General features: G+C 37.8%; 1 protein-coding gene across 1 annotated transcript in view; it reads left to right on the forward strand.

Moving 5' to 3' along the window:
* Nucleotides 1-8,116, forward strand: part of ACMSD (aminocarboxymuconate semialdehyde decarboxylase) — a 104,851-nt gene extending 96,735 nt beyond the window's left edge. The window contains exons 9-10 of the mRNA XM_045066543.1: nt 3,053-3,151; nt 7,306-8,116. Coding sequence (XP_044922478.1) covers nt 3,053-3,151; nt 7,306-7,368 — 162 coding nt within the window. The 3' untranslated portion in view covers nt 7,369-8,116. The remainder of the gene's footprint in view (nt 1-3,052; nt 3,152-7,305) is intronic.
* Nucleotides 8,117-13,275: the final 5,159 nt, after the last annotated feature.

The following is a 13,275-nucleotide window of genomic DNA, read 5'->3' on the forward strand; positions in this document are numbered from 1 at the left end:
AGACAACCCACACAGAAGAAAATATTTATAAATTTATGTCTGATAAATCTCTAATATTCAGAAAATATTTTAAAATTCTTACAATCTAACTATAAAAAGAAAATACAGGGGTTTTGGCCGCCTGGGTGGCTCAGCAGTTAAGCATCTGCCTTCAGCTGAGGTTATGATCCCAGCATCCTGGGATCAAGCTAGGAGTCAGACACCTTGCTCAGCCTGCTTCTCCCTCTCCAGCTCCCCCCTGCTTGTATTCCCTCTCTCACTGTCTCTCTGTGTCAAACAAATAAATAAAATCTTAAAAAAAAAAAAAGTAAATACATGGGCTTGAATAGACACAAAGGATCAGAATAGGTATTTCTCCAAAGACAAAAATGGCCAATGAATGCATGAAAAGATGTTCAACGTATTTAGTCACTAGAAAACCGCAGAGAAATACTCCTTTATACCTACTATGATGGCTTTAATCAAAAAGATGAATAATAACAAGAACTGATGAGGGTTTGGAGAAACTGGAACCCTTATGCATTTCTGGTGGGAATGGACTTACCATATGACTCAACAATTCCACTCCTAAGTGTATATATCCAAGAGAAGTGAAAACATGCTCATGGTAAAAACTTGTATAAAAATGTTCAGGTATTATGCTAAGTGAAATAAGTCAACCAGAGAAAAACAATTATCATAATTTCACTCACATGTGAGATTTAAGAAATAAAAGAGGATTATAAGGAAGAGAGGGAAAAATAAAATAACCCAAAATCAGAGAGGGAAACAAACTGTAAGAGACTCTTACCTATAGGAAACAAACTGAGGGTTGCTGGAGGAGAGGTGGGTGGGGGAATGGGGTAAGCGCGTGACAGACATTAAGGAGCGCACGTGATGTAATGATATATATATATGATATATATATTTTATATATATATATAACACTAGGTGTTATATACAACTGATGAATCACTGAAGTCTACCTCTGAAACTAATAATATACTATATGTTAATTTTAAAAGATGTTCAGAGCAACATTATCATAAAAGTCAAAAAGTAGAAACAACCCACGTGTCCATCACCTGCTAAGGGATAAGCAAAATATGGTACATCTATACATTGGAATATTGGCAATTCCATAGACACAGAGGATAAAATGGTTTACACTAGGAAGGGAGGAAGGAGGGAATGGGGAGTGCCTGCTAATGGGTATGGGATCAACTTTGGTGTGATAAAAATGTTCTGGAATAAGATGGTGGGAATTATTACACAAATTCATAAATACACTAAAATGCACTGAATTATACATTCAAAAGGCTAAATTTTAAGTTACATGAGTTATTTTTTTAAGATTTTATTTATTTATTTGACAGAGAAAGAGAGAGCAGGGGAGGGGCAGAGAGAGAGGGAGAAGGAGACTCTACCTGCTGAGCAGGGACCCTGATGTGGGGCTCAATCCCAGGACCCTGGGATCACCAACTGATCCAAAGGCAGACACCCAAACAACTGAGCCATCCAGGCGCCCCATGAATTACATTTCTTAAAGGGAGGCAGGGATCTCCTCCATCTCCAAATCCTAATCTTCTTTTCAGAGGCAACTAATGTTATTTGTTTCATGAGTACCATTCCTGAAATAGACTGTATACATACAAAAGTATATTTCTTTGTCTATAGGTCCCTTGTTAAAAACAGAAATACAATCATAGCAGATACACTGTCGTAGACTTTTTCTCTTTACTATAAAACCTCAACATTATTCCTCTTTACAATATAACTTAGTGATTATTCCAATACATATGTAAGTATTCCTCATTCCTCTTGTTTAGATATACTATATTTAGTTTGCTAGTCTTTTGCTGGTACAAATAATGTTGCAATTAATTTCCTTGTGTATATTTCTATTACATGTGTATTAGTGGAACATTTTTCTAGAAGTAAAATTTCTGGTTGAAAATGTTTTTATTGGGGCACCTGGCTGTCTCAGTGGGTTAAGCATCTGCCTTCAGCTCAGGTCATGATCTCATAGTCTTGGGATGGAGCCCCGCATGGGCTCTCTGCTCAGCAGGGAGCCTGCTTCCCCCTCTCCCTCTGCCTGCCTCTCTGCCTACTTGTGATCTCTCTCTCTCTCTGTCAAATAAATATCTTTTAAAAAATGTTTTTATTTTATTTTGATAGATTGCCATTACTGATTTAATATCTCTCTTACTTATTACATTATGAGTTCTCTGAGGACAGGGACCATTTCTGTTTGGTTGACCAGGATAATTAGATTCTAACATACTGACTGACATACTGCTTTATATATTTGTTGATGGACAAGCCTGTACTGCTTTGTTGTACAAAGTGTCAAACGGAGATTCAAAGTGACAACATTAAAAAAAAAAGACAACTATTCAGTTTGTAGAGATTAGAATTCTTTGGGGATTGTTTTTTGTTTGTCTTTACTTTTCATCCAGTTGTTTTTTTTTTTTTTTTTCCCCTTTTCAACTGCAGCATGTTTTCAAAAATTACGTGATCAGGGGCACCTGGTCGGCTCAGTCCATGGAGTGTGCAACTCTTGGTCTCAGTTTGAGCCCCACATTGAGTGTAGAGCCACACTGGGCTCTCTGCTCAGCAGGGAGTCTGCTTCTCCCTCTCCCTCTGCCCCTCCCCAAGGCTCATGAGTCCTCTCTCCTCCCCCCATCAAATAAATAAATAAAACCGAAAAAAAATTATGGGATCAATTGCAGTGTGTCATTCTAAGAAATATAGAATCCTTAATTTCATCTGCAGATATCAGCATGTTTTATTAAATAGATGCTTACTTCTTACATATTTCAGTTACTCAAAAGAGGAAGGAAGGGGGCAGGTGGATTCACAACTTTAAGAAACCCAATAGCGACACCTGCTGGAGAAAATGTCAAAATATGCTTTGAATCCATTAAATCAAACATTTTAGATCAGTTTGTTTCTCTTAACTGAAAGGATTTGTTATCTTATCATAGGAGTGCTTGTAATAAGTAAATATAATTATATTTAGGGAAGGTTCTTTGATCCTTCATCAAGTTACAGTTAAAAAATTTTTTTTCAGAATAAAGTCATTTTGGGAACTGATTACCCCTTTCCACTAGGGGAGCTGGAACCTGGGAAATTGATAGAGTCCATAGAAGAATTTGATGCAGAAACAAAGGTATACGTCTTTTGCTTCATGGTTTTCTTCCTGAGTTTTTCCACTCAATTCTTTGGTCTTATAGTACTTTCAAATATGACAACAAAGAACAAGGGAAACATTATGCTTAATATTCCTAGAATTGCTACTAGAAATAGTGGAAATATTAAAGGGCAAAGGAAGATGTGGTGTATATATACAATGGAATATTACTCAGCCATAAAAAAGAATGAAATCTTGCCATTTCCAGTGACACAGCTGCAGCTACAGAGTATAAAGCTAAGTGAAATAAGCTGGTCAGAGAAAGACAAATACCGTATGATTTCACGCAAATGAGAAATTTAAGAAACAAAACAAACAAAAGAGAAAACATAAGATGAACCAAGAAAAAGACTCTTAACTATAGAGAATAGATGGTTCCCAGAGGGAAGATGGTTGGAGGGATGGGTGAAATAGGTGGTGGGGATTAAGAGTATATTTATCTTGAGAGCACTGAGTGGAACAACTGAATCACTACATTGTACCTGAAACTAACTTTATGTTAACTACACTGGAATTAAATTTTTTAAATTATTTTTTAAAAGCTGAAAGTTCTAGTACAACTAAATTCATAGAGCCAAAAACAGAAACTGTAGAGAAGCATATCATAGTATTTATGCTTGTATGTTAGATAAACAAGAAAGATGTCTAAGTTTTTCTTTAACATTTCTGTAACAAATCTACCAATTTCAAAAATTGTAATGATTCTGGTTATTTAGATATTGAGATTAAAGTCTTGATTAACAAATACTCAAAGAACCAGAACTCTCAAGTAACGATTTTTAAATTTTGGCATTTGATTTTTAGTGTGGGTAAATGATACTAAAATGTACTATAATGCTGCCACTGCCTATTCTTCCCCTTCAGCTTATGAACCAACGTGAGTTTAAAATCAGAATCCAGGGACACCTGGGTGGCTCAGTTGGTTGAGCAGCTGCCTTTGGCTCATGTCATAATCCCAGCGTCCTGGGATCGAGTCCCACATCGGGCTCCTTGCTCAGTGGGGAGCCTGCTTCTCCCTCTGCCTCTGCCTGCCATTCTGTCTGCCTGTGCTTGCTCTCCCCCCCACCACTCTGATAAATAAATAAAATCTTTAAATAAATAAATAAAATAAAATAAAATCAGAATCCATGTCCTCAGATCCCCTCTCCTTTGTCACTCCCTCCCATCCCACCCGTACCCCACAATAAAACAAGTTCTTCCTCAGGAATTCACTGCAAATCACAACTGAGGTCAAGGGTGGCCCAAGATGAAGACACAGGGACATATAAACTCTTAATGAATCTTATAAAAGTCTCAGTCATAGGGCGCCTGGGTGGCTCAGTCAGTTAAACGTCTGCCTTCTGCTCAGTGACTCAGAGGTCCTAAGATTGAGCTCTGCTCACGGGCCCCCCACTCAGCAAGGAGTATGTTTCTCCCTCTCCCTCTCCACTTCCCCTCTCCCTGCTCATGCTCCCTCTATCTTTCAAATAAATAACCTTTTTTTTTTTTAAAAAAGTCTCAGTCATAATCCTTTTGCATAATTCCTGGCTTCCTTCTAAACTAGAATCCAAGTTCCCTTAACCAAAATTAAACTGAAACCAAATTACCTTAAGTCTCCTGATTTGACCTTTACCAGATAATTATTATTATTTTGTGCCTCTAGTTCTTTATTTTATGTGCTTATGACTTTTAAGGTCAAATTATAAAAAATGAAAACATTACGCTCACAAATTCATGATATTCTATATAAGGTTACTATAAAATTATTTATAATAAAATACTGAAACAATCTACAGGATAACAGTTAAATAAATAATATATCCATATAATGGAATGTATATACCCATAAAAAATTCAAAATCAATTCTGAAAGTATCTTAAGTTTAAAAAGCAAGGTACAAAACAACGAATACAATGTACTTCCATTTGTGTTTAATACACTGTCCACTTGTGAAAAAAAGTCCATATACCTAAATATAAGTATTTGCTTATATATGCATAAAATATCTCTGGGAAAGAAGACAAGAAACTGGTAACTCTGGGAAGAAAAAGTACTGGTTGGATGGCAGTAGTGAAAGGAAGCATCTACAACCTTTGAATTTTGAGCCCCATAATTTGTGGTCACCCATTTGATGACCACATCAGCACTGGGAGGTAGACAGGAAGATGCATTCCACCATGTAAATGCAGAGGAAGATTTAGGTGCTGGGTGATTTGCCAAAGGCAATATTACCTGTTAGATTATAGCACATGGACCCAACACCAAATCCGACATGCAATAATGTACCTTCTTCAAATGATAGTTGGTACCAACCTATTTTTAAAAGTAAACAGTTTTCTCTTCTAAATCTTCCCTTTAAGATGGGGATGGCACAAATGTGGATCAGGGAAGAACCCTGAGTAAGAGGTCCCTGCCTCAAATCCCTCACTGTCCAAGACTGTGTAAGAACCCTGAAGTGATCAAAATATATAGAGAAGCATTAATATCCACAGATACCCTATGCATGTTTGCTTCTACTCTCACCTACATGGGGCCCTTTGCAAGCTGGACATATATCTAGAAGTGATCTCCTTAACTCACAGTATTTTTTTTTAAGGTTTTATTTATTTCTTTGGTGGGGAGGAAGCATGTGCACATGAGCAGGGGACAGGCAGAGGGAGCTGCAGAACCCCCCCCCCAGCAGGGGGGCTCAATACGCAGCTCCATCTGGGGACTCCAGGATCATGACCTGAGGTGAAGGCACAGGCTTAACCAACTGAGCCACCCAGGTGCCCCAGCTCACAGGAGTTCTTTCTGTAGGGCTGACCTAATCTATAACTGGAAAGAAACTGAAGAAAAATTTGGCAGGCCTTTTTTCATCTGAAATCTACAAATTTACATATTTGCATATTCTGAGGTGCTTCATCTACCACTTCTCTTGTGCCAAACTAAAATACCTTTTGTTCAGGCCATGTGAAGGGACAACACCTATGTCTAAAAACTGGAGGATGTCTAGATGACTTCTGGGCACTATTTCTAGCTCACCTGTCCCACAGACCTAACCTGTACCTTTTCTCTATTAAGTTGACCTTGAACAACACAGAGTTAGTAGTGTTGACCCTTTTATCAAAATCCACATATAACTTTTGGCTCCCCAAATACTTAACTACTAATAGCTTGCCACTGACCAACCAAAAAGCCTTACTGATAACATAAATTTTGTATCTTATTGTATTTTGTATCTTACTTGTATCATATGCTGTATTCTTTCAATACCTAACCTTCTACAATTTTTTCAGTAATTCTAGGCTACACAGTTTGTGAGTTTTTTTCAAATTGTCATGAATCTCTGAAGAATTTTCCAATATATTTATTGAAAATATCACATGTGGGGCGCCTGGGTGGCTCAGTGGGTTAAGCCGCTGCCTTCGGCTCAGGTCATGATCTCAGGGTCCTGGGATCGAGTCCCGCATCGGGCTCTCTGCTCGGCAGGGAGCCTGCTTCCCTCTCTCTCTCTCTACTTGCCTTTCCATCTACTTGTGATCTCTCTCTGTCAAATAAATAAATAAAATCTTTAAAAAAAAAAAAAAGAAAGAAAGAAAATATCCACATGTAAGTGGACCTGCACAGTTCAAACCTGTGTTGTTCAAGGGTCAACTGTATTTGTCTCTAAATAGTCCTTGAAACCCATTAGAGAGTCCTACAGAGGTTTCTAAAGAAGGGCATTTTTCCCTAAGGGGGCTTTCCCCCTTCTAATTGTCCTTTCTTCCCATGACCAAGTCACAAACTTAGATTTTAAATAGTGAGGCAGAACAGGGATTAAGAGATTTCTTGTTTAGAGGTGCCTGGATGGCTCAGTGGATTAAACACTGTGCCTTCAGCTCAGGTCATGATCCCAGGGTCCTGGGATTGAGCCCCACATCAGGCTCTCTACTAAGTAGGGATCCTGCTTCCCCCTCTCCCTCTCTGCCTGCCTCTCTGCCTACTTGTGATCTCTGTCAAATAAATAAATAAAAATCTTTTTAAAAAAAGAATGTTCATTGTTTAACCTACTAATATTTTTCTCTCACATTGGGAAATTCATCTTTTAAAAATTCATCTTTTAAAGACATTCAGTAAAGTATTTTGAAATAACCATTAAGTAATACTTTAAAACCTCTCTTTTCTTTTGCAGGATAAACTCAAAGCTGGCAATGCCCTAGCATTTTTGGGCCTTGAGAGAAAACAATTTGAGTGACTGAATTTACTACAAAGGCAAACATTCAAGAAGATATTTTTTGTTTTTAACTATATATCACACATGCATTACTAAAATCTTATTTTGTGCTATTTTACCCAGAAATAGAATATCCACAAATGTTCTAAATTATTCATAACAAAAATGACTCTCAGAATGTTTTCATTCTGAAAAACAGCACATTATTTCATGTGCAAATCAAAAATGATATTCCCAGAACTTTTTAAATTCATGTCAGAAATTAAAAAGTAAAGGTCATTAATGATTTATATGTAGAAAGACCAGACTCATTCTGGAGGGCTGAAGTGGGTTCTCTACTTTGAGCAGGTATATGTAAATATATAGGGAGGGCCCCCAAAAAACATTTTTTATCCATTTTTATTCCATTAGCCCACAACGGGGCCAGGAATGCTTTATAATCCAAAAAAATAAGTGATATACATGTTACATAACCTCTAGAGAGCTTATATTCCAATTAAAGAGGCAAGACACATGTTCATGGAATAATAACTAAGCAATACAATGGGAGGCGCAGAAGTTTCGGTAAGAAAAATTCATCTGGATTCAAACTTGAACAGATCTTCACAGAATTTGGGCTGAGTCTCTAAGGATGGACAAGCCTAAGTGGGAGGTGGGAAATAGACAAAGAGGCCAAACTATTAAGACCAGGGCTTTCAGGGGCGCCTGGGTGGCTCAGTGGGTTAAGCCGCTGCCTTCGGCTCGGGTCGTGATCTCAGGGTCCTGGGATCGAGTCCCGCATCAGGCTTTCTGCTCAGCAGGGAGCCTGCTTCCTCCTCTCTCTCTCTCTGCCTGCCTCTCTGCCTGCTTGTCATCTCTCTCTGTCAAATAAATAAGTAAAATCTTAAAAAAAGAACAGGGCTTTCAGACTGAATGAGAACTTACTTATTCTGGAGAAAAGTTCCAGTCTGTAATTTACTTTTACCAGAAGCTCTTTTAGTTTAAAATACTGAGCAAAATGTATAAAGCTAGTTACAGAGATTGCGCAAGGAAATACCAGGGTAGCTATGTTCTACTGAGTTCATTTATGGTTGTCCTACCCAGGCTGCTGAAAATGAAGTTGGTCCTGGGAGGGGTAATGGACATCTGTGGATCATATACCTCTGGCTGAATTCTAAAACCAAATACAATTTTTCAAAGTGATCCTCTTGCTTTAAACTCATTCATAGTTCTTTTCCATCTTATTAGTCCAGAAAACCAAGGGTTGAGTATTGGCAAGAATTTTAGGTGATCTAACTTGCTAAACTATACCTATCCCATTATTTTTGCTTTATTTAGTTCAGTATTCTCTTTCTTTCCTGCTCCTCCTGTTGCTTTCTAGGACATTACCCACCCACCATTCTGCTTACTACTACAATCTGCTTCAAAAGAAAAACAAAAGTTGAGCAAAATGGCAACATGAAGCATATGTTTTTCCTTTTTCCTTCCCCATTCTTTGGGGGGAAATGTCTGTTCTTTTTCATATATCCTACATTTGAATACTTTTAATGTAGTGTTTAATCACTGTTTTATTATGAACAGTAACCCTTACTCAATATCACAGACAAATAAAGATACATTAAATAGATACAAACAAGGATATTCATACACACAGACTGTTTATATGATCTGTCAGAGCTGGAGAAGTAGGGATACGAAAGTAAACAAGAAGCACAAAAGTCCTTCTCTGATGACACTTAAAATCTGGAGAATAAGATGCACAAGTCAACAAAGGAGAGAGAACAGTAAAAGGAGGAATGGAGACAGAGAAGGAAGGAAGGAAAGCAGGAGGGAATGAAGGAAGGAAATTTTTTTCTTATGCTAACAAACACTATAAAGAAATTAAAACAGGGAACTGTATAGGGTGACTAGAGGAAGGATGGGGGAGAAAACATTAAATTGTGGGCCCTCTTTAGACAGGGCTTTAAGACTTAAATGGTAGAACGCCAAGAGCCATGAGAAAGAGATTTCCAGGCAAAGTGAAAAACCTCTGAGGCAGGAAAGAGCTTATGGCAGTTTTGTGAGCAAGGAGGAAAGAGGTAGGAAGTGAAGCTGAAAAGATAGCTAGATAACTAGGTCATAGGGAAGAGTTCAGATTTTATATTTAGTTTCCCAGGAAGCCATTGGAGTTATAGAAATAGGTCTGTGAAATGGTCTGACTTATGTGTTAAAAAAAGAAAAAAAATTAGCAACTGTGACAATTATTTAAGGGGGTAAGAAAGGTAGCAGGGAGACAAAGCAAGAAATGGTGACTTGGGCAAACTAATAAAATGGGATGTGGTTGTAGATAGAACCAACAGAAAGAAAGGAAAGAAATCAAGGTTGATTCTCAGGTATCTGTATGTATGTGTGTATCACACTTTGTCCATCAATCTCCTATATTTGGACATTATATATAATTTCCAATATTTGCCATTAAAAATAATGCTACAAGATTAGAGCCATTTCCCACATCGAACATAGGAAAAACTCCAACAGCAATTGGATAAAAGATTTATCTATAAGAAAAGGAAATTATGTCACACATACACACATAAATTCAATCTGATACAGGCACATTTGGGTAGTTCAGTCAGTTAAGTGGCAGACCCTTGGTTTAGGCTCAGGTCATGATCTGAGGGTCCTGAGATTGAGCCACGTGACTGGCTCTGACCTCATCATGGAGTCTGCTTCTCCCTCTCCCTCTGTTCCTCTGCCAATTTGCTCACTCTCTCTGTCTCAAATAAATAAATAATGTGTGTGTTTGTGTGCATGCATGTAGGAAGAAGACCTGAATAGACATTTAAAAAAAAAAAAAAGACACACAGGTGGCCAATGACACACATGTTCAACATTACTAATTACCAGACAAATGAAAACCAAAACCAAAATGAAATATCACACCAGTCAGAATGGCTGAAGTAAAAAAGACAAAAAATAACAGGTGTTGGTGAGGGTGTAGAGGAAAGGGAACCCTCATGCACTGTTGGTGGGAATGTAAATTGGTGCAGGCACTCTGGAAAACAGTATGGAAGTTCCTTAAAATACTAAGAATAAAAATACCATATGGTCCAGTAATCCCACCTTTGCATATTTACCGAAGAAAATGGAAACACTAATTCAAAAAGATTATGCACCTCTGTGCTGGGAAAACTGGACAGCTATATGCAGAAGAATGAAACTCAACCATTCTCTTACACCGTACACAAAGATAAACTCAAAATGGATAAAAGACGTGAGACAGGAATCCATCAGAATCCTAAAGGAGAATATAGATATTAACCTCTTCGATATCAGCCACAGCAGCTTCTTTCAAGATATGACTCCAAAGGCAAAGAAAACAAAAGCGAAGATGAACTTTTGGGACTTCATCAAGATCAAAAGCTTCTGCACAGCAAAGGAAACAGTCAACAAAACAAAGAGGCAACCCACAGAATGGGAGAAGATATTTGAAAATGACAGTACAGACAAAAGGTTGATATCCAAGATCTATAAAGAACTCCTGAAACTCAACACACACAAAACAATCATATAAAAAAAATGGGCAGAAGATATGAACAGCCACTTCTCCAATGAAGACATATAAATGGCTAACAGACACATGAAAAAATGTTCATCATCACTAGCCATCAGGGAGATTCAAATTAAAACCATATTGAGATACCACCTTACACCAGTTAGAATGGCCCAAATTAGCAAGACAGGAAACAACATGTGTTGGAGAGGATGTGGAAAAAGGGGAACCCTCTTACACTGTTGGTGGGAATGCAAGTTGGTGCAGCCACTTTGGAAAACAGTGTGGAGATTCCTCAAGAAATTAAAAATAGAGCTTCCCTATGACCCTGCAATTGCACTACTGGGTATTTACCCCAAAGATACAGATGTAGGGAAAAGAAGGGCCATCTGTACCCCAATGTTTATAGCAGCAATGGCCACGGTCGCCAAACTGTGGAAAGAGCCAAGATGCCCTTAAACGGACGAATGGGTAGTCCATATACTTATGGAGTATTATGCCTCCATCAGAAAGGATGAATACCCAACTTTTGTGGCAACATGGACAGGACTGGAAGAGATTATGCTGAGTGAAATAAGTCAAGCAGAGACAGTGAATTATATGTTTTCACTTATTTGTGGAGCATAACAAATAGTATAGAGGACAAGGGGAGATGGAGAAGAGAAGGGAGTTGAGGGAAATTGGAAGGGGAAGTGAGCCATGAGAGACTATGGACTCTGAAAAACAATCTGAGGGTTTTGAAGGGGTGGGGGGTGGGAGGTTGGGGGATCCAAGTGGTGGGTATTGAAGAGGGCACGGATTGCATGGAGCACTGGGTATGGTGCAAAAACAATGAATACTGTTACACTGAAAATAAATAAATTAAATAAATAAATAAATAAATAAATAAAGATTATGCACCTCTGCATTCACTGCACCATTATTTACAATGACCAAGATATGGAAGTAACCCAAGTGTCCACTGGTAAATAAATGGATAAAGATGTGGGATGTGCTCTCCTACCCCCTTAAAAACCATAAGTGACTCTTAATCTCACAAAACAAACTGAGGGTTGCTGGGGGGAGGGGGGTTGGGGGAAGGGGGGTGGGGTTATGGACATTGGGGAGGGTATATGCTTTGGTGAGTGCTGTGAAGTGTGTAAACCTGGCGATTCACAGACCTATACCCCGGGGGATAAAAATATAGTATATGTTTATTAAAAAAATTAAAAATTAAAAGATGTGGGATGTGTACATACATATATATGTTACATACTATATATTTAATTACATGTGTAACATATAATATTCCATTGCGTGTATATGCATAACATATATAACAGTAAATGTTATGTATATTACACACACAAATGCAGGTGTGCACACACCATGAAATAGAACATTACTCGGCCATTAAAAAGAATGAAATGTTGCCACTCATGACAACATGGATGGACCTAGAGGGTGCTATGCAGTATTTATTGAGGGCCTATTTAGTGCCAAGAATCATTATAGGAGCTGGGATAATGTAAAAATAAACAAGGTTCTTGTCCTCAATTGTGCCTATAATCTAGTGAGGGAGACAGGTATCAGTTAAGCAACAAATATAAAATTGCTACCATAACAAGAGCTAGAAAGGAGAGGCACATAGGAGGTAGAAAGTTTATAAAAAGAAATTTTAATTATTATATAAGTTTTAATTTTTATGTAAAAATAAAATTTAATTAATCATAACTGGGAAGAGACTTTTCAGATGAAATGTTGTTTGAGCTGTGACTGGAAGCAAGAGGTGAGAGGGAAAGGGAAAGAGGTGAAGAGGAGAGCGGGAAGAATATTTGAGACAGAGGGAACAGCATAAATAAAAATCTTATGGCAGGAGAGAAAAGACAGCAAGAAATAAGACCACTGAGACTGGTGGTGAGAAAGCAAGACGTTTTTGGTAAATGTGGTAAGTGGCAAAATCATGTGGGGTCACAGTTCAGCTAAAGAATTTTATCTGTCAAAAAGCAATGATGTCTAAGTAGGGGAAGACATGCTGGAGTTAAATTTTGAAAAGATCCTTCTGGCTCTAAAACAATACTGCTCACATCCCAAATCTCAAAATTCTCCCGGGAAAATCACTCTTTCAGCCTTTTCTCTCTTTCGTCATCTAATATACAAACTTTCCCAAAATATATCCATGAAAAAAAAAAAATCCCACCACCATCAGATTCCAGAGGACATTGATTCACAGCCATCCAAGCATTTCTCTTCCTTATATGGTACCCTTCCCCATCATTTTGACCTCCCCTAAGAAAGAAATCAGATCTGACTCAATTTTTATTATCCAACCAAAAAACATCAACTTATATCCCAGGTAATTAAGATTAACTTAATGAAAATAAATACGCACTTTGTATTTGCTTAAGAGAAGATTCTAAGGCTTTTTTCCAATCAAA

The sequence above is a fragment of the Mustela putorius genome, unplaced genomic scaffold (assembly GCF_011764305.1).
Source record: "Mustela putorius furo isolate JIRA1106 unplaced genomic scaffold, ASM1176430v1.1 tig00003867_pilon_pilon_pilon, whole genome shotgun sequence".
Taxonomy (NCBI): domain Eukaryota; kingdom Metazoa; phylum Chordata; class Mammalia; order Carnivora; family Mustelidae; genus Mustela; species Mustela putorius.